The sequence below is a fragment of the Rhamphochromis sp. 'chilingali' genome (genome assembly GCF_963969265.1).
Source record: "Rhamphochromis sp. 'chilingali' genome assembly, chromosome: 20".
Lineage (NCBI taxonomy): Eukaryota > Metazoa > Chordata > Actinopteri > Cichliformes > Cichlidae > Rhamphochromis > Rhamphochromis sp. 'chilingali'.
Window position 1 is genome coordinate 30,154,767 of NC_137947.1, and position 27,655 is coordinate 30,182,421.

The window sequence follows — 27,655 nt, forward strand, 5'->3', positions numbered from 1 at the left end:
GGTTGTCGACGGTGCATCCTTCGTCCCAATTGGCCATGTCTGTCCTAACTGCAGCACAGACACACGTTCCCCTGTGAGCTTAGCGCACGTGTCACAAACAACAGGTGAAAGCTGTCACTGCATCACCTGACAGCCTCACAGGTACAGCAGCATTTAATCTTTACAAACTTTCTTCTCGTCCTGATGCTGTCACATCATTTCCTTTAAATATTCAGCTGCTGATAAACTGTTGCAGAAAAATGTTGCTGATGTCAGCTATTGATTCTCGACCTGTCCGTCACCGGCCCTTCACATGTCTCACCTGTTCTCCACTTGCACTTGACCTGTCCTTCACCTGCCACACCTGGAGAGACAGGTGAGGGACACCTGTCTCTCCATTTAAGGAGGGAGGATTTAAGGTGAAATAATGGTGTCTGACTTGCTGATCTTTCTGGTGGGGGCTTCTTCTCTCAGTTTCCTCCCTTCCTCCAACCTCTTCCTCCTCTTCTCCTGCTCCCTGTGACCTTCGTTCTCCTGATCGAAGAATAAAAGGAACACACAGTTCAAACTTCAGCAGGCTAACCGGCCCCCCAGAGAGGGCGGAGCTTAACATTTACAGGGAAACAGGACTAATGTGTGGCAGCTACCACACTTTGTCACGGTTCAAGTCAGAGCCGATTGGCTGGCTGAGACATAGTTTAAATGACACATGCAAACGTGCGGCAGGGTATGAGTCCTGCAGACTGAGCCGCACTGCGATTGGCGCTGACCTTGAGGGTTCGAAGGAAGAGGTCTCTGAATGCCTTGATGGTGCTGAAGAGCTCTTCGAGGGAGAAGCTGCTGCTGTCCTCACAGAGGTAGGCGGACAGGTGCTTCCTCTGCTCCTCCACAGATGACAGCAGGAGTTGCAGCTGCTCAACAGCCTGCAGGCTCTCCTGGTAACACCACATAAGAACAACAGGTAAGTTCACCTGGAACAGCAGGTCTGTCCCACTAAAACGGTGTCAGTGAGTGTACAGACTGGATTTATCTGCCCGTAAAGGTGACAGCCTCATCCTGAGTGACTCACCTGTATGGTGGACAGGTAATGCTCCTTCATGTCGTCAGATGAGGAGGAAACGCTCCTCTCTGAGTTTTTCAGCCGTTTGTTTAGAGTCTTTGTTTCAGACTGAATAGAGTCCAAGCTGAGCCTGCAGGTGGAGTCAGAGGGCAACATTTAACACCGCTGCAGGCGAAACACCTGAGCTACCACGTCACAGACTCCACCCAGCAGTCTGTACGTGACTGAACTCCTATATGTGTTTACCCAGCAGCCTTTGCACAGATCTCCAGGTCATCGGGCAGGTTGAGCAGGTCGGGGTGATTCTCTTCAGCCTCCTAAGGGTCACAAACAGCAGCAACTGAATTATTATGAGAATACTGCAGTATTCCCCAGTATTCGTAGTATTCCCAGCATTACCTGCAGGATGTGGTGCAGCAGCGTGACTCTCGACTTGTTGGCTTTGGTTTCGGTCAGAATTCTGACTTTAATCTCAGAATTCTGACTTTAATCTCAGAATTCTGACTTTTTTCTCAGAATTCTGAAAAAAGTCAGAATTCTGACTTTAATCTCAGAATTCTGACTTCTTTTTTTCAGAATTCTGAGATTAAAGTCAGAATTCTGACTTTAATCTCAGAATTCTGACTTTAATCTCAGAATTCTGACTTTAATCTCAGAATTCTGAAAAAAGTCAGAATTCTGACTTTAATCTCAGAATTCTGACTTTTTTCTCAGAATTCTGAAAAAAGTCAGAATTCTGACTTTAATCTCAGAATTCTGACTTCTTTTTTTCAGGATTCTGACTTTAATCTCAGAATTCTGACTTCTTTTTTTCAGAATTCTGAGATTAAAGTCAGAATTCTTTCCTTTTTTTTTCCAGTGGCCCTAATCCTCTTCCGTAAAACACAGTGGAAATGGTGTGGAATTAAAAAACGCAAAGGCCACGAAATGGTCCCAGGTTCTACAGAGGGTTAAACACTTTGTTCTCCTGCAGGTCCAGTCCTGTCGCCACAGAAACAAGTCCTGACCCATGTACCTGGAACCATAGAAGAAGAATAAAATAATAAATGATATTTAAAAAAAGACCTTAAATCCCACAACATAAAAACATTTCGACCAATGAAATGCTTTAGAGTGAAGGACAGCAGTGAATCGCCGCTGACGTGGATTTATGCACAGCTGCAGGTGAGCTCACCTCACTGAAGGATGCATTTTTTCTTTTTCTTCAAACGCTTTCTTCCTGTGTGGCCTTCTGGAGATCAAAGAGAGGATACGATTGGTCGGTTTCTAGATATAAAGCTTATTTCATCATCAACACTAAAGGATGTTCTATCATCGTCTTGATGAGACCTTACAGCCTGAGCCTCAGCTCACCATGTCACAGGAAACACTAATGTTCAGGAACAGGAAGTGACCTCATAGACTCAGAGCTACATCACAACAGCCAGACTGACCCGGCTACATCACCATGGTATGGCAATCTCGACTCCACTCAACTGTAATCTGCGGCCGAGTCTCCGTCACTCTGCTGCAAACACTGAACACAACTTGATCTGTGTGGGTGGGCTGTGGGACAGGAAGCATTAAAATTTCCATGTTTCAGAAACAAACAGCAGCACTGAGCGTGCTCAAAGCCTGAAGCAGAGAGCACAGCGCCTCACTCTACCTGCTGGGCTGGTGTCTAAGGTGTTTGATGCGTTCCGGGGAGCAGAATCTTCCGGGTTAGGATCTTTGCTCCTGTTGACCTGGGTCACATCCTGCTGACTAGCTGTGTGCTGGACTTCCTGCTGCGCCGGTCTGGTGTCCACTTCAGACTCCGGACCCTGGACCTCAGCTGCGGGGCGTTCACAGAGGGCCTGGAGCTCTGAGGCAGCTCTGTCTGGCTCTGCTGGCTCCGGTTCTGGTCTGGTTCCAGCAGGTGGATGTGTGGGAGTCCGGACCTCCTCCCGAGGCTTCTCGGGAAAATCTGGCTTATCTTGGGCCGGTGACATCTGCGTGACCCCGGGGTGACCTGAAAAGGAGAACTTGATCAAACGAGCAGTAGTGACAAGAAAGTCTGCAGAAGTCCTGCCGGGCTCTCACCTTCGACCCCACCGTCCGGCTCTGCCCGTGGGCTTGTCTTCCTCAGCCTGCAGCCCTTCCTGATCTCGGCCAGCAGGTTGTCGACGGTGCATCCTTCGTCCCAATTGGCCATGTCTGTCCTAACTGCAGCACAGACACACGTTCCCCTGTGAGCTTAGCGCACGTGTCACAAACAACAGGTGAAAGCTGTCACTGCATCACCTGACAGCCTCACAGGTACAGCAGCATTTAATCTTTACAAACTTTCTTCTCGTCCTGATGCTGTCACATCATTTCCTTTAAATATTCAGCTGCTGATAAACTGTTGCAGAAAAATGTTGCTGATGTCAGCTATTGATTCTCGACCTGTCCGTCACCGGCCCTTCACATGTCTCACCTGTTCTCCACTTGCACTTGACCTGTCCTTCACCTGCCACACCTGGAGAGACAGGTGAGGGACACCTGTCTCTCCATTTAAGGAGGGAGGATTTAAGGTGAAATAATGGTGTCTGACTTGCTGATCTTTCTGGTGGGGGCTTCTTCTCTCAGTTTCCTCCCTTCCTCCAACCTCTTCCTCCTCTTCTCCTGCTCCCTGTGACCTTCGTTCTCCTGATCGAAGAATAAAAGGAACACACAGTTCAAACTTCAGCAGGCTAACCGGCCCCCCAGAGAGGGCGGAGCTTAACATTTACAGGGAAACAGGACTAATGTGTGGCAGCTACCACACTTTGTCACGGTTCAAGTCAGAGCCGATTGGCTGGCTGAGACATAGTTTAAATGACACATGCAAACGTGCGGCAGGGTATGAGTCCTGCAGACTGAGCCGCACTGCGATTGGCGCTGACCTTGAGGGTTCGAAGGAAGAGGTCTCTGAATGCCTTGATGGTGCTGAAGAGCTCTTCGAGGGAGAAGCTGCTGCTGTCCTCACAGAGGTAGGCGGACAGGTGCTTCCTCTGCTCCTCCACAGATGACAGCAGGAGTTGCAGCTGCTCAACAGCCTGCAGGCTCTCCTGGTAACACCACATAAGAACAACAGGTAAGTTCACCTGGAACAGCAGGTCTGTCCCACTAAAACGGTGTCAGTGAGTGTACAGACTGGATTTATCTGCCCGTAAAGGTGACAGCCTCATCCTGAGTGACTCACCTGTATGGTGGACAGGTAATGCTCCTTCATGTCGTCAGATGAGGAGGAAACGCTCCTCTCTGAGTTTTTCAGCCGTTTGTTTAGAGTCTTTGTTTCAGACTGAATAGAGTCCAAGCTGAGCCTGCAGGTGGAGTCAGAGGGCAACATTTAACACCGCTGCAGGCGAAACACCTGAGCTACCACGTCACAGACTCCACCCAGCAGTCTGTACGTGACTGAACTCCTATATGTGTTTACCCAGCAGCCTTTGCACAGATCTCCAGGTCATCGGGCAGGTTGAGCAGGTCGGGGTGATTCTCTTCAGCCTCCTAAGGGTCACAAACAGCAGCAACTGAATTATTATGAGAATACTGCAGTATTCCCCAGTATTCGTAGTATTCCCAGCATTACCTGCAGGATGTGGTGCAGCAGCGTGACTCTCGACTTGTTGGCTTTGGTTTCGGTCAGAATTCTGAATTTAATCTCAGAATTCTGACTTTTTTCTCAGAATTCTGAAAAAAGTCAGAATTCTGACTTTAATCTCAGAATTCTGACTTCTTTTTTTCAGAATTCTGAGATTAAAGTCAGAATTCTGACTTTAATCTCAGAATTCTGACTTTTTTCTCAGAATTCTGAAAAAAGTCAGAATTCTGACTTTAATCTCAGAATTCTGACTTCTTTTTTTCAGAATTCTGAGATTAAAGTCAGAATTCTGACTTTAATCTCAGAATTCTGACTTTAATCTCAGAATTCTGACTTTAATCTCAGAATTCTGAAAAAAGTCAGAATTCTGACTTTAATCTCAGAATTCTGACTTCTTTTTTTCAGGATTCTGACTTTAATCTCAGAATTCTGACTTCTTTTTTTCAGAATTCTGAGATTAAAGTCAGAATTCTTTCCTTTTTTTTTCCAGTGGCCCTAATCCTCTTCCGTAAAACACAGTGGAAATGGTGTGGAATTAAAAAACGCAAAGGCCACGAAATGGTCCCAGGTTCTACAGAGGGTTAAACACTTTGTTCTCCTGCAGGTCCAGTCCTGTCGCCACAGAAACAAGTCCTGACCCATGTACCTGGAACCATAGAAGAAGAATAAAATAATAAATGATATTTAAAAAAAGACCTTAAATCCCACAACATAAAAACATTTCGACCAATGAAATGCTTTAGAGTGAAGGACAGCAGTGAATCGCCGCTGACGTGGATTTATGCACAGCTGCAGGTGAGCTCACCTCACTGAAGGATGCATTTTTTCTTTTTCTTCAAACGCTTTCTTCCTGTGTGGCCTTCTGGAGATCAAAGAGAGGATACGATTGGTCGGTTTCTAGATATAAAGCTTATTTCATCATCAACACTAAAGGATGTTCTATCATCGTCTTGATGAGACCTTACAGCCTGAGCCTCAGCTCACCATGTCACAGGAAACACTAATGTTCAGGAACAGGAAGTGACCTCATAGACTCAGAGCTACATCACAACAGCCAGACTGACCCGGCTACATCACCATGGTATGGCAATCTCGACTCCACTCAACTGTAATCTGCGGCCGAGTCTCCGTCACTCTGCTGCAAACACTGAACACAACTTGATCTGTGTGGGTGGGCTGTGGGACAGGAAGCATTAAAATTTCCATGTTTCAGAAACAAACAGCAGCACTGAGCGTGCTCAAAGCCTGAAGCAGAGAGCACAGCGCCTCACTCTACCTGCTGGGCTGGTGTCTAAGGTGTTTGATGCGTTCCGGGGAGCAGAATCTTCCGGGTTAGGATCTTTGCTCCTGTTGACCTGGGTCACATCCTGCTGACTAGCTGTGTGCTGGACTTCCTGCTGCGCCGGTCTGGTGTCCACTTCAGACTCCGGACCCTGGACCTCAGCTGCGGGGCGTTCACAGAGGGCCTGGAGCTCTGAGGCAGCTCTGTCTGGCTCTGCTGGCTCCGGTTCTGGTCTGGTTCCAGCAGGTGGATGTGTGGGAGTCCGGACCTCCTCCCGAGGCTTCTCGGGAAAATCTGGCTTATCTTGGGCCGGTGACATCTGCGTGACCCCGGGGTGACCTGAAAAGGAGAACTTGATCAAACGAGCAGTAGTGACAAGAAAGTCTGCAGAAGTCCTGCCGGGCTCTCACCTTCGACCCCACCGTCCGGCTCTGCCCGTGGGCTTGTCTTCCTCAGCCTGCAGCCCTTCCTGATCTCGGCCAGCAGGTTGTCGACGGTGCATCCTTCGTCCCAATTGGCCATGTCTGTCCTAACTGCAGCACAGACACACGTTCCCCTGTGAGCTTAGCGCACGTGTCACAAACAACAGGTGAAAGCTGTCACTGCATCACCTGACAGCCTCACAGGTACAGCAGCATTTAATCTTTACAAACTTTCTTCTCGTCCTGATGCTGTCACATCATTTCCTTTAAATATTCAGCTGCTGATAAACTGTTGCAGAAAAATGTTGCTGATGTCAGCTATTGATTCTCGACCTGTCCGTCACCGGCCCTTCACATGTCTCACCTGTTCTCCACTTGCACTTGACCTGTCCTTCACCTGCCACACCTGGAGAGACAGGTGAGGGACACCTGTCTCTCCATTTAAGGAGGGAGGATTTAAGGTGAAATAATGGTGTCTGACTTGCTGATCTTTCTGGTGGGGGCTTCTTCTCTCAGTTTCCTCCCTTCCTCCAACCTCTTCCTCCTCTTCTCCTGCTCCCTGTGACCTTCGTTCTCCTGATCGAAGAATAAAAGGAACACACAGTTCAAACTTCAGCAGGCTAACCGGCCCCCCAGAGAGGGCGGAGCTTAACATTTACAGGGAAACAGGACTAATGTGTGGCAGCTACCACACTTTGTCACGGTTCAAGTCAGAGCCGATTGGCTGGCTGAGACATAGTTTAAATGACACATGCAAACGTGCGGCAGGGTATGAGTCCTGCAGACTGAGCCGCACTGCGATTGGCGCTGACCTTGAGGGTTCGAAGGAAGAGGTCTCTGAATGCCTTGATGGTGCTGAAGAGCTCTTCGAGGGAGAAGCTGCTGCTGTCCTCACAGAGGTAGGCGGACAGGTGCTTCCTCTGCTCCTCCACAGATGACAGCAGGAGTTGCAGCTGCTCAACAGCCTGCAGGCTCTCCTGGTAACACCACATAAGAACAACAGGTAAGTTCACCTGGAACAGCAGGTCTGTCCCACTAAAACGGTGTCAGTGAGTGTACAGACTGGATTTATCTGCCCGTAAAGGTGACAGCCTCATCCTGAGTGACTCACCTGTATGGTGGACAGGTAATGCTCCTTCATGTCGTCAGATGAGGAGGAAACGCTCCTCTCTGAGTTTTTCAGCCGTTTGTTTAGAGTCTTTGTTTCAGACTGAATAGAGTCCAAGCTGAGCCTGCAGGTGGAGTCAGAGGGCAACATTTAACACCGCTGCAGGCGAAACACCTGAGCTACCACGTCACAGACTCCACCCAGCAGTCTGTACGTGACTGAACTCCTATATGTGTTTACCCAGCAGCCTTTGCACAGATCTCCAGGTCATCGGGCAGGTTGAGCAGGTCGGGGTGATTCTCTTCAGCCTCCTAAGGGTCACAAACAGCAGCAACTGAATTATTATGAGAATACTGCAGTATTCCCCAGTATTCGTAGTATTCCCAGCATTACCTGCAGGATGTGGTGCAGCAGCGTGACTCTCGACTTGTTGGCTTTGGTTTCGGTCAGTTTGAGCAGAGTGCTGATCTTAAAGCCTTCAGCATTCCCCGTGTGAGTTCCCTGATGGACCATACATCACATGACTAAATCAGACTACCAGCCTTTACATTTTATTTCAGCTAAATAACAGACTGATTTATGATTTGGCAACTAAATGAACTGTCTTGGTAGACAGTCTGTTGGTAATTTAAGTCATATAATTTTTGTCTGAAGATGAAAGTTTATAGTTTATATACAAAAGATATACAATATATATGATATACACACACACACACACACACACACACACACACACACACACACACACATATATATATATATAGAGAGAGAGCAAGAGAGAGAACATATAAACATTCTTTCTCTCATCCGCTCTCTCTCGCACTTTTTTCCCGCTTCACTCAGCATGCAAGCCTTGTGCTTTACACTGGGAAGAGGGGGGAGGGGCGGTAGTTACACTCGCAGTAGCACAGGAACAGAGCAGGAGGGAGAGACAGAGAAAGAGCCAGGGACAACAACGTCACATTAGAAAGGTATATAATCATCCACAACTATTTTCGGTTGCAGATGATAAAGGATTCAGAAAGTTTATTCATGCAGGTCCATATGACAGAGAATGTGCATCTTCTGTTTGTTTTCATATTATAATTTATATTTAATTGTGTTGTGGTTTGCAGTGTTTTGTGTTCTTTTCACTTTAAATTTGTAAAAGGAAAAAGCTGAAAATTTAAATAGTTAAAACTTGAAATGTGAATAGCTGATTTTTGTATTATGTGATTTATTTATTACATTTTATGTGGAGTGAATAAATAAAAGTATATTTACGGTGGCCCCTAGAGACAAAGCACATACAAACTTCAAATCACGTACGAACTGTGAAGCGTGTACAAACTCCAAAACACGTAAAAACTCCAAAGCACGTAAAAACTCCAAAGCACGTAAAAACTCCAAAGCACGTAAAAACTCCAAAGCACGTAAAAACACGTACAAACTCCGAAGCACGTAAAAACTCAGAAGCATATAAAAACTCAGAAGCACATAAAAACTCAGAAGCACATAAAAACTCAGAAGCACATAAAAACTCAAAACACGTACAAAAGACAACAGAAGTGCTCCAGGATGCTGGGCACAGTGTTGAGCCTTTGTTATCTTGTGGCTACACAAGCCAGCAAGTACCAACGACTGGATTTGGTGTGTGGTAATAACAGGTAAATGAACTTTTTTTTTTAAATTATTTGAATATATATGAGTGCCTGTGTATAAATACACAAACAATACACACATGCTTTCAATTGTGTAATTTAAGTGATCTAGTAGCTCTGCTTTGGAAGTTCAGTTCATGCTAGAAATGTGTTTTGGAGTTTGTACGTGTTTTGTCTCTAGGGGCCACCGCATATATCTATATATAAACATATATAAATAAAACCACTTTTTTTTACGTTAGTAATTCCTTTTGTGCATAATTTTATATTATTGTTAATAATAAATTAATTAAAGCAACAAAACAACCTGAAGAGCCGGTTCGGAGCCGAAAGAGCCGGATCTCTAAAAAGAGCCGGACATCCCATCACTACTGACCGTTAGTGATGGGATTTCCGGCTCTTTTTAGAGATCCGGCTCTTTCGGTTCGGCTCACTAAAAAGAGCCGGCTCTTTCGGCTCCGAACCGGCTCTTCGGGTTGTTTTGTTGCTTTAATTAATTTATTATTAACAATAATATAAAATTATGCACAAAAGGAATTACTAACGTAAAAACAAGTGGTTTTATTTATATATGTTTATATATAAATATATGCGGTGGCCCCTAGAGACAAAACACGTACAAACTCCAAAACACATTTCTAGCATGAACTGAACTTCCAAAGCAGAGCTACTAGATCACTTAAATTACACAATTGAAAGCATGTGTGTATTGTTTGTGTATTTATACACAGGCACTCATATATATATTCAAATAATTTTAAAAAAAGTTCATTTACCTCTTATTACCACACATCAAATCCGGTCGTTGGTACTTGCTGGCTTGTGTAGCCACAAGATAACAAAGGCTCAACACTGCACCCAGCATCCTGGAGCACTTCTGTTGTCTTTTGTACATGTTTTGAGTTTTTACGTGCTTCGGAGTTTGTACGCGTTTTTACGTGTTTTGGAGTTTTTACGTGTTTTGGAGTTTGTACGTGTTTTTACGTGTTTTGGAGTTTGTACATGCTTCAGAGTTCGTACGTGATTTGAAGTTTGTATGTGCTTTGTCTCTAGGGGCCACCGTAAATATACTTTTATTTATTCACTCCACATAAAATGTAATAAATAAATCATATAATACAAAAATCAACTACTCACATTTCAAGTTTTAACTATTTAAATTTTCAGCTTTTTCCTTTCACAAATTTAAAGTGAAAAGAACACAAAACACTGCAAACCACAACACAATTAAATATAAATTATAATATGAAAACTAAAAGAACATGCATATTCTCTGTCATATGGACCTGCATGAATAAACTTTCTCAATCCTTTATCATCTGCAACCGAAAATAGTTGTGGATGATTACTATACCTTTCTAATGTTGTTGTCCCTGCCTCTCTTTCTCTCTCTCTGGATCTGTTCCTGTGCTACTGAGTGTAACTACCGCCCCTCCCCCCTCTGCCCAGCGTAAAGCACAAGGCTCGCGTGCAGAGTGAAGCGGGAAAAAAGTGCGAGAGAGAGGCTGAGAGAAAAAAAAAAAAAAACCCACGTGACGGCTCGCGATAAGGAGCCGGCTCGCGTCGTTCACGTCAAAGAGTCGGCTCTAAGAGCCATTTCGTTCGCGAACGACCCATCACTACTGACCGTGTTGTGTGGCTTTGGTTCACTTCACCTCACTCTTCCCCAGTCTTGTCATTAAATCAGGCCGTTCTGCAACCATGGCAGCCATTCATTCTATAGCTTTATTCATGGTGTATTTTACCCCTTCACTAAATGCCGTTCTCGTTTCCAACATTATATTTGCAGCGTTCGTCTATCTACCAATATCTGCGGAGTATGGTTTTGTACAGAGTATCCTATTTTCTAAAGCACAGCATGTAAAGGTTAGCTTGGTTAGCAGGATGCTAGCATGTAGCGCTTAGTGAGACACGCCTCAGACGAGTTGCGCAAAGACCCCTTCTGTGTACTTTATACGTGAGCAACGGATTTAAATAAAATTAATGTTTCAAAAGACAAACTTGAAGATAAAAAAAACCCAATATACTTACTGGAGAACCGCCAGGGTTTGCCGCTGCCATCTTTCCGCTCCTAAATTCAAAACTGCCTCTGCAGACAGGTCAGGCAGGGGAGGCGTGGAAATTGTCTTTGAGTTAGTCAAACGTTCTCTTCAGTTCGAGTAGATAATAAAATAAAATAAAAATGAATGGGATTTTAAGTAGGACTAGGCGTTATGTAATGATCTCTATTTAGGAGAAAATCTTAATCACTCACCTTTAACCAGCTCTCTTTTAGGAGACACACTGCTGGCTAACAGTGTCATGTGATCAAACAGTGTAATTTAATTGGCTGAGAGCCGCTCGACTCGATCTAGTGCTGATTGCTCTGGCTTGTGTCATTTAAGTTCATTACTTTTGCAGGTGAAATTTTGCAGGTGAATTTTTTGCAGGTGAATTTTTGCAGGGAAATTTGGAGGATAAAAATTCAGTGTTATAAATTCAATGTCTAAAAATAGTTGAATTTTGATGATACTATATTTCTTCCATAGCTAACCTATAATTTCCTTTGGGATTAACAAAGTATTCTGCTTCTGATTCTATCATTTCATTTGTGCCTTTTCCAGCGGATTTTTCAGCTACTGCAGTAAATCTTGTCGATATTCAGTTTGTGGGTAATCTATTATTTTATTTCGCAACTTCTAAAAGTTTGACTTAAGGGAGCAGAATATCAGAAAACCCTCTCTATAGTTTTTATTCCTTTTTGGCCTTCATTAATAGAAGATTATATTAGCTAAGTGTCCCTATAAAAGTGTCCCTAACAGAAAATTTAGACAGCTGTATTTAGGGCTGCACGATTTTGCATAAAATGATCACGATTCTTTGGCTTAGAATTGAGATCACGATTTTCTTTTCCAATATAAATATTTCTTGCACTTATTAACTGCACATCAACTTCATAACAGTTGAGACTGAACATAAACAATAAATAAACATAAAAACAATAAATGTCTCACATTTTGTCGTTGCCGCAAAATGTTGTACTGCTTGTAATTCTGTCTCCACCGTTGCTCGACATTGCGAGCAGGTAGTGGAACCTGGAAAAATAGTTGAGGGACGGCACTGTGTAGCGTTTGTCTAGGGTGTTGATCATTTTCCTAAATCCCTCGTTTTGCACAGTGTTGATGGGAGCCATTGATAAGTAATAGCCTCCGTAATTTCTTTGTGCCTGCGGGAGTTCGACAGGTATGGGGAGGCGCTGTATAAGGTTCCCGTCATTGATGTTTGGGTGGTTGACAAGGACGGATTTTCTCCTGTCACTTTCTTGGCTTTTACAGCTTCGTCATCTCTCACGTGCTCTCTGTTTTTTCCCTGCCAGCTGGCTTCTGTATCACGTGGTATAAGGCTCCGCCCTTGTCATTTGTTGAGCAGGAAGAGCGAGCGCTTGTTTTCATGCAGATTATGTCCTGGATGAAAATGCGGTACAATCATCGTTTTTTGTTTTTTTTTTTAAATCGTTGTCCTTTGGAAATGAGATCGCACATAAGTACAGGCACCACACCCGCAGTAGATGCGCTCGGTGTGAGGTCTCGCAGCAAGCTATCAAATACGGCGCATTTCTCGGCTTTTAAAAAAAACGCTATGCGTCGCCAGGTGTTTCATCGGATTCGAGGTGTTACCTCCTTTGACAGTATCACAGTATCAGCTTAAAGCACTTGTTGCAGGCTGCTGAGTTTGCATATTTTGCTGTGAAGTACAGCCAGACTTTTGACCACTTCGCCTTGGGCATTTTAATCTGTAGCTCTGCTCTAAAAGAACGCACGTACCTGGACCCGCCTACTATCCTCGGAAACGTAAAATGATTGGCTAGAAGTGTATCACAGCTCAGGGAAAAAAAGCACCGAAATAAAGCACCGAAATGTGCGCTGCTTTTCGGTCTGGTTACTACCGTTTATGTCAGAACACCGGTACCCATCCCTAATATACACATTTACAAGTTTAAGGACATACTGTTAAGACTTTATATTAATAATTGTATGCATTTACCTTACTGGGCTCAGTGCTGATCTACTGAACTAGTCACTGAAATCCGCAGGAGGATGTTTTCAGAGCTCGTCTTGAAAGGAAGTTGTGGAAACTCGCTCCGCACCCCAACCCCCGACTTACAAGCATTCACAGTCAAGTCAGTAATATCTGCATTCTGTTTATCATTGTATGTTGTAGACCGACATACACACACTCATGCAGTCACACTCAAAATGTAGAGTGGTTTAGTGATTTTCAGTAGTTTCAGGCTGTACAATACTATGTACAAATTTAAAGGTAAATAATTCAACTTCATCTCTTTCTTACAGGTATCCTTGAGCAGACGTCACTCTTCCAGCTCAGGAAGCTTATGACTTCTTAATAATCCAAAATGGCGCCTGTATATTTGACACGCCGTCTATCACTCTTTTATTTGTTTTATTTTATTGTTTTTAGTTGATTTTGTGCAACATGTCAGCCCAACATTGTCTTATGATCGCCAGACATTATTGGAAATATGTTTATTCACCCAACTTTTAGCTCGGTTTGAAAATGACAATCAAGGTTCTCTGCCTCCCTATTTGGAAGTAACACCACAGCACTGGCGTTCCTTACTACTGCCACTGGATTAACAGCGACGCAGGAGGCGGGGTAACCGTGGAGGTCACCTCGTCAAGCTGAGAATCCGGATTTCTTGTTTTCCCCATGAGCTTCACTCCATTCATTGATCCTGTCTGCAACTCCTGGTGCCACTGGGTGCTTTGGACCCGGTGGACTCCTGGTTGGTTCCTGTTGTGGGATCTCTTGAGAAGAGAATCCCCTCCTCTTCAACGTCTGTGTTGGCGTGGAGTGGAGCGAACAAACCTCCGACCGGTGGATCTAGTTGTCACTGCCTTGGAAGTTCCTGACCCAGTTCCTCTCAGGTTGGGTTTAATTAATGCCAGATCGGTGAAAATAAGACATTCATGTAGAAGGAATTTTTCTCTTCCCATGTGTTGGATTTTCTTTGTTTGAGTGAAACTTGGATTCTTCTTCTTGGATTCTTTTCTGAATTACTGGCTGTGCCTTTTTTAGTGTTCCGAGAGTTTCTGGCCACGGTGGAGGGCTAGTTGTTATTTTTAAGGCACATCTTGACTTTAAGCAGCTATCCCCATCGATACACCACAGCAGTTTTGAACGTCCAGAATCTGGGGACGAGGGGGGCGACTTGCCTCCCCTTTAAAGACAACTGAATTGTTGTCTTTAAATGTTTTTAAAACTAAACTCAAAGGCCTACAGGCTGCCTCAATAATGTGTAATTGTTTTGTGTAATTTTAACTTTGTTTGTTCGTATGTATTTGTCTTGAAATGTGCTGCCTCTTGGCCAGGACTCCCTTGAAAAAGAGGTCTTTGATCTCAACGGGACATTCCTGGTTAAATAAAGGTTAAATTAAAAAAAAATTTAAAAAAAAAACTCTGTTTGTGCAAACTTGGCCACTCACCTTCTCTGTTGTGTGCGATTGTTTATCGGTTATGCAGTAATTTTTCTAACAGACACATCCTTTTTTTTTTTTTTTTTTTTTTTTTTTTTCTAAATGACATCAGAAACAGCAGTATGCGACATTACGTGATGGCAGAGCTTCAGTTCATCCTTTGTCATTTTTTTTTTTTTTTTTTTTTTTTTTTTTTAATAAATAGGACAGGGGGAATGAATGAGAGAGAGAGGGGGAGAGAAAGAAAGAAAACCAAAGGGGAGAAGAGACGGTGAGAAGGGGGGGGAAGAGAGACCAAAAAAAAAAAAACTCCTGGGTCACCTGTATGGAGAAAAAAAAAAAAACAAACAAACAAACAAACAGAGGAGACAGCAAACAACAAAGAGCAACATAATAATAGAGAAAACAAAGCACCATCACAATAAACTAGCTAGTCATAGATATCAATATTTACTAAGTAATAAACAATATTGTGCAGCACGCAAGATAGACAGCGCACAGTGTGCTTTGAGGCAGCAGCCAAGAAAGCTTTAGTCCGCGTCTGTGAATACCCATGTGTGCATACCTGTGTGGATCAGCATGCTTGCATTCCAAAGGTTTCTCCATGTAATGATCTGCTAGGGAGTGTGGGGGGGCCTCAGCCCCGTCCTCCAGGGTGTGAAGCGGGTATGGAGGAGATCAAAACTCCAGACATCCAGAGGCCCCCAGAACACAAGAGACCATGGAAGACCAACAGAGGGGCAGCCGCGCCACTGTTCCAGTAAGAGCTGAGGAGAGTCCCAGATGAGGGCTCACTCAGCAGCCGCGGAGCAGAAGCCAGGGGGGGTTGCAGTGACGCGCCCGTGAGCTCCGCCGGCCCCCAGCTGCGCCTGAGTGACCGAGCCCTAGGCCGAGAGGCCGGGGGCACCCCACCTCCAAAGGGGGCCCGAGCGAGCCCCAGGCCCCAGGCCCCGACAAGCGGCCGCCAAGGAGTGAGCCGGTGTGTACCCGGACGCCCACCCCCAGACACAAAGAACCACCAACACACCGACACCTGAGGGAGTCCGCCACCGGCAGGGGAAGTGGTGGTGGGTGGAGATAGGCCTCCAAACCTTGGAGGGCCTGAGGTGTCCCCAGAGAGGTGGCGTCTGATACCCAACCTGACATATAGACACAGACATACAGGCACACACAGACACAAACATCCATTCCCACCCTCATGCTCTCATATGCACTCACTCCACACTCAACCAACGTGGAGACAGACATAAAGAGACGCTGTACACACAATCACACTCCCCAAGCGTACTCTACAATCCGGGTCTAGGTACCCTTGCCCCTGGAGGGGGGAATTGCACCCAGACCCAGGTGGTGTTACCCTTTTCCCTGCGGTGGGGAGAGGCAGACCACCCCGACTCTGTTGTGTGCGATTGTTTATCGGTTATGCAGTAATTTTTCTAACAGACACATCCTGAAGTTTGCTGATGACACACTGATCGTCAGTCTTTATGTGGGGGATGAGTCAGGCCATGGGCTGGTTGTAGATGATTTTGTGGATTGGTATGATGAGTCCTTCCTTTCACTAAATGTGTCAAAAACTAAAGATATGGTTATTGATTTTAAGAAGTCCTCTTGCTCATCACCTACTATCAATAAAGATGCTGATATTGGAATTGTGGAGAGTTACAAATATCTAGGTGTGGTACTTGACCATAAACTGTGTTTTGAATCTCATGCTGATGCCACTACTAAAAAAGTTAAACAAAGACTGTTCTTTTTAAGGAAAATTAGATCTTTTAATATCTCATCTGAGATGTTGTCTTTGTTTTATAGAAGTTTTATTGAATCTGTGATGGCTTTTTGTATAGCTGCCTGGGTCGGTAACCTAGAGGTGAAGAATAAGAATTGGCTGGTAGCACAATTTCAGGGCGCTGGCAAGATGGACTTTTGGCCATTTACAACAAAAATGGGCCTGGGAAGGCTCATTCTATTTTTAATTGTTTGAACCATCCACCTCACAGTGAGTTTGAGTTGTTGCCTTCTGGCCGCCGTTTTAGAGAACCTTTGAGGAAGACCAAAAGACTCCAGGTTTCTTTTATCCCCACTGCATCCCATCTCCTTAATGGCAAATAACCATCCTGTGACTTTCTATTACTATTATTGTCATTACTATACACAAGCTCTCAATTTACCGGTGGATCTACGTCTCTACCCTCACCTATGGCCACGAGCTGTGGGTAGTGACCGAAAGACCAAGATCGCGGATACAAGCGGCGGAAATGAGCAACCTCCAAAGGGTGGCTGGCCTCTCCCTTAGAGATAGGGTGAGAAGTTTAGCCACCCGGGAGGGGCTCAGAGTAGAGCCGCTGCTCCTCCACATGGAAATGAGCCAGTTGAGGTGGTTCTGACAAGGATGCCTCCTGGGCGAGGTGTCCCACCGGGAGGAGGCCCCAGGGCAGACCCAGGACACACTGGAGAGATTATATCTCTTGGCCTTGGCCTTCCCGGATAAGCTGGAGGAGGTGGCTGGGGAGAGGGAGGTTCTGGGTTTCTCTGCTTAGGCTGCTGCCCCTGCGACCCGGCCCCGGATAAAGCGGATGAAGATGGATGGACTATATACAATAGAATAAAAGAATATATACACAATAGGATAAAAATAGAATACAAATGCTATATACAACTGAGTAAAAATACAACTTTGTCATTAAAAGAGTATTGTACGTGTCATGAAACATGAATATAAAATATACAAGAATCAAATTATGCGTGTGGTAATTTTTTGCATAGTTAAACATTAGAATTACAAATGCATTTTGTTATAAAGTTTAAGATTTAAATTTTACCTTTCCTTTTGTAAAATCGTATGTCTACTGGATAGACCCAACCCCTATTATCAATTGTATACAACATATTGATGTAGTAACAATGACATGATTTATTGGCCTTTTTACAGACATTTTTTTTTTTACTCTGGTCCAAGTCAGTTGACACCCGTAAACTTGTAGCTTTTTTTCAGTGGTTTGATTTGTTTTCACAAAGATAAAATTCTAAGTGACACCAAGCTAACCAAAAAGCTAACAACAAACCATGTGAGATGGTTCAGTCTACTTATTGGTCAGATGCGTCTGCAGCAGGAGCAACAAAAGTAAATACAGGAAGAAGGTGCTGTGTCCTGGACTGTTGGGGAACATGGAGAATTTATGTTCATTCCAGGGTTAGTTGCTAGCCCATGCAGACATGTTTGCACATTTGTGGTACTTTCCCGTACTGAAAACCCAAAGCATACAAGGCTACAGGACAAGGCTGGATGAATTAATGTATTTTTTTGTTTGTTTGTTTTACACCAAAGCCATGACGTATTCCCAACTAAACTCTGACTATTACTAAGCATCAGCAGGATATATTTATCTATCCCTCTGTTCCTCTGTGCAGTGGTGTCTATGCTTTTGAATATTTAGCAATTGAGATGTTTTTTCTTTTATCCCTCAACCCTTTAGAGAGAAGTAAATTTCCACTCAGCTGTGTGTGTTAGAAATAGAAATACTTGTGGTGAGTAATAAACCACAAGTAAATTTAGTCTTTAGTGGTTGAAGTAGTCGAAAGCCCCAGTGAGTAAGCCTTTTCTGAGAAAAAGTAGGAGGATGTAGTGATCTAAACTAAAAGTTTAACTACACTTGTAGCACCTTTGCTAGTTCAAAACTCGTTATTTACATTTATTTTCATTTTGAAAGTGTGAATATGAATGATGCATGAGTCAATTATACTATGGTTTGCCTTTTTTGTGGAGTTAAATAAAGAATTATACCTGAAAGGTCAATACCTTTCTATAGACTTTAATGCCATCATATTTGTTATTGAAAACAGAGTCCTGTTTAGTGCCTCTGTGTTTCCTGTGTGATCCAGATAGTTCCTGCTTCAAGCAATGTTCTGAAAATCCAGAATCTGGGGACGAGGGGGGCGACTTGCCTCCCCTTTCGGTTAGTGATTACAGTTAGATTTAAATCTTCATGTCTTTTGTGCCCTGCCTTAAGTCTCACTTCCACCTGTCTAGTTGTCAAAGAAGATAATTTGTCTCAGCTGTGTCTTATTGCCCGCATGTCTCTCCTCTACCCTAATGACTTTTCTCTGCATCTTCATGGTGTGTTCCTGCATGAGTCAAAAGTCCAAATTTCTGAGTTCCCAATCTGAATTTGAATCTGGAAGGCCCCTTCTATTTGGATTTTATACTAACTAATAACAATCCAATATAAATAACAGTAAAACTGTAATTTTTCTTTTTAAATCTATGCTGCCCTTTTGTGTATTTGTGATTTGTTAAATAAGCCACACAGAGTACCAGCAGGCTCCATTCATGGATGTGTTGCAGCTGCATTTTTAAGCGCAAAAAGAAAAGTACTATGTTGTATTTCTAGTGATACCTGAATAGCTCTACCTTGTCTCTTACTTTTTTTCAACTTAACTACTGGGATGTAAAGAACTTTAAACTCAGGAATTACATTACTCCCAAGTTCGGTGTTCAGACTTTGAGGTATCTGAAACTCGGCAATAGTCATACTCGTCATTTGTCTTCTGTCAGTTTTGTTTATGGTGCCTTGTGTGTCTGGAAGGCTTTCTACTTTTAAATTCTGCTGTTTGCTCCCTGTTTCTGAAGTTTCATAGAATTCTTCTACTTCACCTAAATAAAAGTTTCCTTTTTTAAAAAATTCCATTTTGCTTTGAGAGCACTTAGCTCAGAACAAACTGGCCGATTGCAGCACTGAAGACTGTGATTATTGACTGTATATAAAAGACAGGAGTTTATCTAACTAATATGAAAGTAAATTAACTTGTATTCCATGTAAGGGTCAACAGGGGACGACTTTCCTGGTTTCAAAGAGTAGTCTGATCATGAATAAATTCCTTTATGACCTAGTTTGACCCAGTTTAGCCTCAGTAAACACATTCCTAATGAATTTATTGTCTCAGTTGATAGTTGCACGTCTTATTAAATACAATATGATGTGTATTTTATAAAAAGTATTAGGAAACATTTTTTGAAAATTTGTTTTCAAAATTATAATTATATTATAAAAACATTATCATAGTTAGGCCACAGAGGCCAGCTCAAGGCTGGATCCAGGGCTCTTGGAAATAGTTTTAAACATGAATAAAGGGCACTAGACCCTGAAAATAAAAAACTGTCTATTCTTTAAAGATAAACGTCGCTCCAGTCTGAAAGCGAATGTATTTAAGTGGAGGGTGGAGTGTAAATTATGTTGCGCCAGCTTCCTTGTTCAAAACAGGAACAAGGAAGCTGTATACAATCTGCTGTATACAAGCAGTCCTCTATAAGCAGTCCTGAGGCAAGTAAATGTGATTTTTTTTCCTTTCATATGCATATTTTTTCTATTTGAAGAGGAAAACATTAATAAGGAAAGTGTTTCATAATCAGGACAAGTCTGTGTCATCAGATATCCTACTGAAATTAAGGAACTGTCACGATCCTGGGTCTTTTGACCCAGCGTTTTGAGTTTTCATTTATTTTCATGTTATGGTTGTTTAAGTTCGTTAGCTTATCTAAGTTCATTTACTTATTAGTTTCCCTTTTGTTTTCAACCCCTGTGAAGTCTCCCTTACCCTTCATGTGTTTCATGTCTGTGTGTCTGATGTTGTCAAGTTCATGTTGTCATGTCTGTCATACAGTCGGCCTCTGCCAGAGGAATATCAGTAACTGATATTTTCATCTCACTAGAAATGGTTTTGATGCAATGTTTGATCTACGAAGATATTAAGGTTTATTTTATCCTCTGTTACACGCAAGTACAGATGGCTAACATTCAACTCTAATGACTAACTTTTGGTTTAATAAACCATTCTCCAAACATTTGTATCTATTCATGGAGAAGTCACTTGGATGAGTGATGAAATGCTTCTCCCACTAAGAACGTTACGTCCAGATGAACAGAATCAACTTTTTGCGATTCCATTACCTGGATGATTGCGCATGCATCAAGACATTTGTATCTCTAATTTCACCTCTGCTCAAGAGCAGTACTAACTTTGTCCCTTTTTTAGTCTTATTTATTTTATAAGATAAATAATGGACAATTTATTTATAGCATCTCCATCACTGAAGAGTGAACACAGATGGAGCCTGTTGAAGTGATAATGTGGATTGACGTCTGTGTCTGCCTTCCTTTGACCTTACTGATCATCTATTGTATGTGCTGTGCGGTATGTTTGTATGTATGTATGTAATTACGTCCATCTCTATCAGTATTTGAAGATTTAACAAATCAACTAACCTGTCCTGCTAGTTAAGTATTCACTGTGCTTTTTGGATTTAGCCAACCGCATTTAGCAAGATATAAAGAGCTATTGCACACATAAGGATTCCCAAACCCCTAGACACTATAGTGAGTGAATGTAATCAGAATCATGAGTTTAAACATAAATTAATGTTGCCTACCTTGGCTGTAACCCATCATTACTAGAAATCATTACAAATACTACAAAGTCTAGCAGACCTAGAATGACAATAAAATCAGACAAGGTTGTCTGGGGGAAAAGAAAGCTGATGCATCTGCATCACTGGCTTTTTCCTTGGGGTGGCACTGACTTCCTGTTGCAACACACAGTTGTGTTTTTGTGTATCTTGTCTGTTTAATTAAAAACTTTGATAATGTCTCATTTCATAGTCCAGTCTTTATGTGCTTTAGCCAAGCATGCTCTGTTGATTCACTCATGAATTATATTCACAGTATTCACTCACTGTGTCTTTAGCTTAGCTTAGCTTGTAGCCAACTCACTAGCAGCATGTGCTCTTCAGCTGCCCTTCCCTCACTTTCCTGCTCATTGTGTAAGATATTTGGTGCAGCCTCATTAGCTCTGATTCTATCCAGAGTTGCAGTCAATGACCCACAATAATTATTTTATTGTGGGTGATTTTAACATTTATGTAGATCAGGGCTGGGCAACTGCAAGCCTCAAGGGCCGGTATCCTCCACGTTTTAGATCTCACCTTGGGTCAACACACCTGAATCAAATGATTAGTTCATTACCAGGCCTCTGGAGAACGTCAGGACATGTTGAGGAGGTAATTTATCTATTTAAATCAGCTGTGTTGGATCAAAAACACATCTTGATGCAGGACACTGGCTATTGAGGCTTGGAGCTGCCCACCACTGATGTAGATGCTAAAAATGACAGCCTCAACATGGCATTTAATCTATTATTACAGCGGTCCCCAACCTTTTTTGCGCCACGGACCGGTTTATGCCCGACAATATTTACATGGACCGGCCTTTAAGGTGTCGCGGATAAATACAACATAATAAAACTAGTACCGGTACCGAAAAAAAGATTTATTCATAACACACGTGAAAAGACCCAGGAAAACCGAGTTAACGATAAAAACGATAACAAAATAACGCTGAAAACCGATAAAAACCCTGAAAACTATACATTTCACACCTGAGCCTCAACTCTCGTGGCCCGGTACCGGTCTGAGGCCCGGGGGTTGGGGACCGCTGTATTATTAGACTCAGTTGGCTTTGTTGAAAATAAAAGAACCTACCCAGCACATTCTCGATTTAGTTTTAAAGGTCTGTTGAGCCAGTGGTTATGATTTGGTTATCGATATTCTTTGATTTAAGGTTTCTATTATTTAGTTCCACCTTGTGTTCTGTCTGCTAGCCTGCCTGTCTATTTTACTTTATTTGTATTCCCAGTTTAGATAGTGTTGGTTTTTCAGGTGTTCAGCAAGAAAGCTGTTTTTTTAGTTTACAGTTTGCCTCCTGGAGTCTGCATTTTGGGTCCTCCATTCCTGCCTGCTGCACACAGCCCTGGACAGTAACCTTTAAATCCTTAAACCTTATATAGTGTTTAGTTATATGTCCTTATTAATGAGTAGGAAGGGGGAAATATAAAAAAGCCTTTGGAACAAAAAATTTTATTTATCAAGGTAAAAAGGACTCTTGGTCCACTTTCCTTTGCAGAGACACTAGACACTGAATACAGTAAGGCAAAATATATAGTTATATAAAAAATGGCTTAATATTGTAAATGTCATATTTTCTGCAGAGACGAAGGGATCCAGGCCCTGCCCCCTATTACATATACATCCTGGTTTCCAATCTAATCCAGCTCTGTGCTCCAGTTCTTTGGCTGGCTAAACTGGAAGACCATCATCAGCCCACCGGTGTCTCTGCAGTGTTTGTCTTCTTCGGTGTTACAACTAGTCTCAACTTCAAAACCTGCATTGTTCTGGAAAGGTATTTATCTTTCATATATCTTTCAATGCAAGTATACTACATTTTATTGTGACTTGAAGCATCCTTACAGTCAAACTATTGTCTACCACATCAATCAGAATACTGTTTTGTGTTGCAGGTATTTTTTCGTCACCTGTCCAATGTTGAACTTCATAAGACAAACTAAAGGTTCTATTTTGGTCTCTGTTCTGATCTGGACCGTGTGTGTTATCACTATCTCTGTTATAATATTACTACACCAACATGAACGCATTTTTGTTTTTACCTTCTACCCTGCCCCTCTGTTCATTCTTTGTTTAGCTGGGACCCTCAAAGCTCTGCCTGCTGCCACCTCAGTTCCTGCTGAGGAAAAACGAAGAATTATAGGAACTTTGTTTCTGTTGCACCTGAATTACTTTGTGTTGGTCTTGCCTGCAGTAATTCTATTATCTTTTGTCAGAAATGTAAGTTTGGCCATGATCCTGCTCAGTCCTTTTGTGGACTTGATGCTATTTTGTTTCATGCAGAAAGGACCTGTTGACAGTTTGCTGTCATGTCTGTGCTGCTGCAGTATGAACAACACTGCAGCAGATGTTAGCAGCAGATCACCAGTTTAACTGATTTTAGCAGAAACAGGTGGGCTTGTGTTGGCAAAAACAAAGTGAGAATGAAGAGGGGAACATGTGATGGGACAGATGCAGAGAAATTTAAAAATAAAGATGGACTATGTGCACATAAACACACAGAGGAATGCAAACACAGAGTGTGTAAACAGTTGATGGAAATGTCATGTATATGTTTTATATGATATTTTTGGCTTATTTCATTAAATCTTTAAATGTCCACAGCATCTATACATATCTGCACAATTTCTTTTACAATTTCTGAATTTGATTCAAGAATCTTTTACAATCTCTACATAATTTTAGTTTTACTTTTATGATAGTTTGTTTCTGTCAAACCCTTTTTTTTCTCATTTTGCACATTTGTGACTTGACCAAATCCAGTAGCTCCTTTAGAACCCCCCCTGAACAGCAAGTAAATATTTGTGTCAGCTACAAACAATAATTTGAATACATCTTTTACTACTTTATCTAAATTCATGGTCACATGGTAAGAGAAGATAAAGAGTTCTAAAATCCTGTAAAGAAATGTGGCTTAGTTTTCTGTACTGACAATGTGGCACATTATAACATGATCCTTGTCCAATACATTTTTACATGACCTTCATGTATGCTTTTTATTCATACAAACATATTTATTAAAAGGTACAAAAATGAGTTATGTTTGTCTATTTGCTGCTGTGATGTACATGGATATCAAGGTTTTTTTAAGTGCTGTATAAGTCACCTAATAATAACAATAACAGTAATGGAGCTTTTCCATGCATCCCAACACAGTGGTTGTATTTCATTTCACTCTAAATTGGGATATAAATATTGAAACATTTGAACATTTATTTTAATCAGGTTTTCATAAATGATGAGTTCAGAGGGTCATGGTATGATAGTAACTACCTTTCCAGTATCATTTAATCTTTGAAATTGTCATGTCTGCAGTGGCAGACGAGTGGAGATTGAAAGTAGGACCCAAGATGCAGGCAGCTTCTGATGTGGGCGAGCTTTATTAATATGTTAGGTGATACAAACAGGAACATAATGGGCATGAAACAAAACAAAATGAAAGGATAACTTAAACTGTGAAAAATTAACCAAACAAAACTGAAACCTTAAATGGAGGCGCAGGGATGATGATGCAGGGAAATAACACAGACAAACCAGCAATGCACACGAAAAAACACAGGGCTTAAATACACACAGGGCAATCAGGGAATGGAAGACAGGAGGGAGACAAGGCTGGGATTAATGGGACGAAAAGGGGAAGCAAAACTAGAAACATTGACAAGAGAAACAAACCTTAAAAAACACCAAACCTCTAAACACGCAAACTTAACACAGACTGGGGAGACAGAACATAGGAACTTGAAACGTGGAACAGAAGAGCACAGAGGACACAAAGCACTAGGGATAATCACAAACAACCCAACAGAATATTAATACACTCAAGCATAAACACCAAGTCCACAGACTCTGGACCATAACATAACCAGAATATTGCTACTATAGTAAGGCTACTACTAGAATCAAACTTAAAAAGTTTGAATTAAAGAACAGGGTCTGTAACAAAACAATTTCCCAGTTTGGAGTGAATAAATTACTCTTAATTCTGAACATTATGTGTACTAAAAAGGTGGACTGAAGCTTACATTCCAGAGTTCTGTGTCATTGTTCCCTTTGTTCCCTTCATGTCCACTCTGTCCAAGTCTCATCTTTGTGTTTTGCTCTTTCATTTCCCTCAGTTATGTAACTGTGGCTGTCTCCAGCTTGTTCCACCAACAGTTCCCACCTACTGCCATCCTCTCGTTACCTAGTGTGTTCTTAATTCCTTAGTGAGGAGCAAGTTTGGGAACCAAACTCAGGACTCCAAAAGCACAAAGGTTGAATAAAAAAAACAAACAGATTTATTGCTGGCCCCTCTCAAAATGCCAGGAATCCTGGTCGAGAGTAAATAATCCTGAACACGGGAAACACTCTTGAGGAAGAACACAGCCATCAGAAGATGACGAAACAAGGAACAGAGGGACACTGGGACATAGCAGACATGGATACGTGACAGACTGGGGGATAAGAGAAAGAATACAAAGACATGTACATGACGAGGAATAGGACTGCAGATGTAGACAGCCACTGCCCGTTCCTGAGCCTGTTCTGCTACTATTTTGTTTTTTCTGTTATATAGGAATTTTATAACAGGGTTTTCCATCCCATTGTCACCAAGTGCTTGCTAGAGTCTTTGCTTTACAATATTAAACACCTTGAGCCTACTGCTGTTGTGATTTGGTGCAATATAAATAAAACTGAACTGAAAATTTAATTGAAAGCTCCGCCATGTCGAAACTAGTGTGAGGGCACAGCAATGTTCAGATCTCTCCAGAGATATTCAATCAAGTTTAATTCAGGGCTCTGGCTCAGCCACTCAAAGAGATGACAATACCTACAGACCTGCTGTTAAGGCACAACAACACCTTTACTTCCTAAGGAGGCTAAAGACAGCCTAAATCCCCTCAAACTGCTCATCAACAGATGCACAATAGAAAGCATGCTCACAATCAACATGTCAGCTGCACCAAAGGTGACAAAAAGGCACTCCAACATGTAGTGGAAACAGCACAAAACACCAGTGATGCACAGTGAGCATCTCTGGGTCTTCTCTACAACACTTGCTGTGTATAGACGACCAGACAAACTGAGTCATCTGCTCAAGCTATTTCCATCAGACAGGTACTTCAGAACAGACTGAAACATAGTTTCTTCCCCAGAGCTGTATCAGCTGTATAATTTATTTCAAATGAAGAAAATCTAGATTTGAATGAAGGAAATTCATTGCTGCGTGCAAAATTATGTTTTTAACATGTTTTAATGCTGTGTATCTTGTTCTATTTAATCTGAACAAGCCCCTAAAAACAGTCAGTGATCATTGTCTGCCAACTTCAGTAACCCTATGAACGTCACTGCTATTTACTTTCCTATCTTCATTTATGTTGGAAGTGATAGGAGGTAGCAGATAGCAGAGCTGTACATTTTAATTTTTTTCAGAAATCCCTAAGTCAGACCATGGTATATTATATTTAGATGGAAGCTAGCGCCCTGCTAACTTCTAACTCCATTAAATATAATAAATTCTGTTTTCATGGATGCCTGGATGTCAAACTTAACTGTTACACCTAGTAGAGCAGCCACAGTGATCATTTTATTACAGATGAAAGAATTTATACAGTTTTTCAACTCTCAGTAATGCTGCAGTAATCATTTGACTTAGGGATCTGCAGTGGAGTTTGGGCCCACACATGGCTAATGACGTCAGACTTAAAGACCGGACTGTGTGTGTATATGGATAATAGCAAACACTGAAATAAATTTTTTACACGCAGCAATTAATTTTGTTCGCTCAAATTGAACTTTTCTTCGCTCAAAATAAATTTCTCCTCAAAATTCAACACTTGTACTTGCAATTGTTTTTTTCACATAAACCTTTATCGAGTGGAAAAAAAGTTAGCGTTCATCCTCCAGCTTCACTGTGTTTATATTATGCTAACTATAGCTGTGTAGCTAGCCACCACACAGAACATCATTAAATATACCAGCTAGCCCAACTTCAGACAGTAACCCTACAGTAACTTGCTGGATCCGCTGTCCACCAGCCATGTGATGACCCTCCTTCCCCCCAGCCAAGGGAAATACACTGCTCTCAATAGAACAGTGCTACAGCAGTAGAGTGTCTCGTGAAACTCCTCTCTCTTTTGGGCCTGGGTGATGGTACCGCTCTCGAGCTCATGGAGAGCACGCTGTCCTTGCTAGGAACAGATGATGGTGGATTCCGCTTCGCTCATGTCTTCCTCCGACAGTTGCTGGTGCAAGGTTGACCTCGTCAACTCCCTGCTGCTGGCTGCAAAGGATTACCACCCTCTCGCAGAAGAAATGGGTCGCAATCTCCTGGCTACCAGGAGCTTTGAGATCCGGGCCATAGTTCGCGACTCACTGACAGTATCTCCCGCGCCCCCACCGAGCCTCAGACTCATAGTGGCTGGGATCGGGGCACCACAGAAAAGGACAGTGTTCTTACCATCAGCTTTGCAGTTTTAAGCCCCAGGGAAACGAGCCCGCCAACGCTCTGTAGTGGCCGCGACCAATGGCAATGAGGAAAGGCTGCTCTTCATAGAGGATTCAAGCTCGGGGACATGTTTTCTTGTTTTACTCCGGCTCCCAGAAAAGCCTCGGGAACTCTTGTATCGTCTTTGCATACCTCCCCAATGGTATATTAGTTGATTGGAGAT

The 27,655-nt window shown here is 42.5% G+C and overlaps 2 protein-coding genes across 4 annotated transcripts; both read right to left on the reverse strand.

The window, feature by feature from the left end:
* Positions 1-1,860: 1,860 nt before the first annotated feature.
* Positions 1,861-6,429, reverse strand: LOC308388805 (protein diaphanous homolog 3-like; the record flags this gene model as incomplete). Its single annotated transcript, XM_080869731.1, has 11 exons — positions 1,861-2,054; positions 2,214-2,270; positions 2,685-3,029; positions 3,101-3,223; positions 3,477-3,688; positions 3,925-4,089; positions 4,224-4,344; positions 4,461-4,531; positions 4,614-4,705; positions 5,902-6,246; positions 6,318-6,429. The coding sequence occupies 7 exons, from the start codon at positions 6,427-6,429 to the stop codon at positions 3,569-3,571; spliced, it is 1,026 nt and encodes a 341-aa protein (XP_080725857.1). The 3' UTR covers positions 1,861-2,054; positions 2,214-2,270; positions 2,685-3,029; positions 3,101-3,223; positions 3,477-3,568.
* Positions 5,059-11,380, reverse strand: LOC308387886 (inverted formin-2-like). Of its 3 annotated transcripts, XM_080868230.1 has the most exons (12): positions 11,332-11,380; positions 11,109-11,166; positions 7,831-7,938; positions 7,678-7,748; positions 7,441-7,561; positions 7,142-7,306; positions 6,694-6,905; positions 6,318-6,440; positions 5,902-6,246; positions 5,733-5,801; positions 5,431-5,487; positions 5,069-5,271 (listed from the first exon to the last, which is right to left on the reverse strand). In XM_080868230.1, the coding sequence occupies exons 2-7, from the start codon at positions 11,136-11,138 to the stop codon at positions 6,786-6,788; spliced, it is 615 nt and encodes a 204-aa protein (XP_080724356.1). In that variant the 5' UTR covers positions 11,139-11,166; positions 11,332-11,380; the 3' UTR covers positions 5,069-5,271; positions 5,431-5,487; positions 5,733-5,801; positions 5,902-6,246; positions 6,318-6,440; positions 6,694-6,785. The 3 variants fall into 3 exon arrangements, with proteins under 3 accessions (XP_080724357.1, XP_080724356.1, XP_080724355.1); XM_080868231.1 differs by lacking the exon at positions 5,733-5,801 and having other exon boundaries at positions 5,059-5,271; positions 5,902-6,226; XM_080868229.1 differs by lacking the exon at positions 5,733-5,801 and having other exon boundaries at positions 5,071-5,271.
* Positions 11,381-27,655: the final 16,275 nt, after the last annotated feature.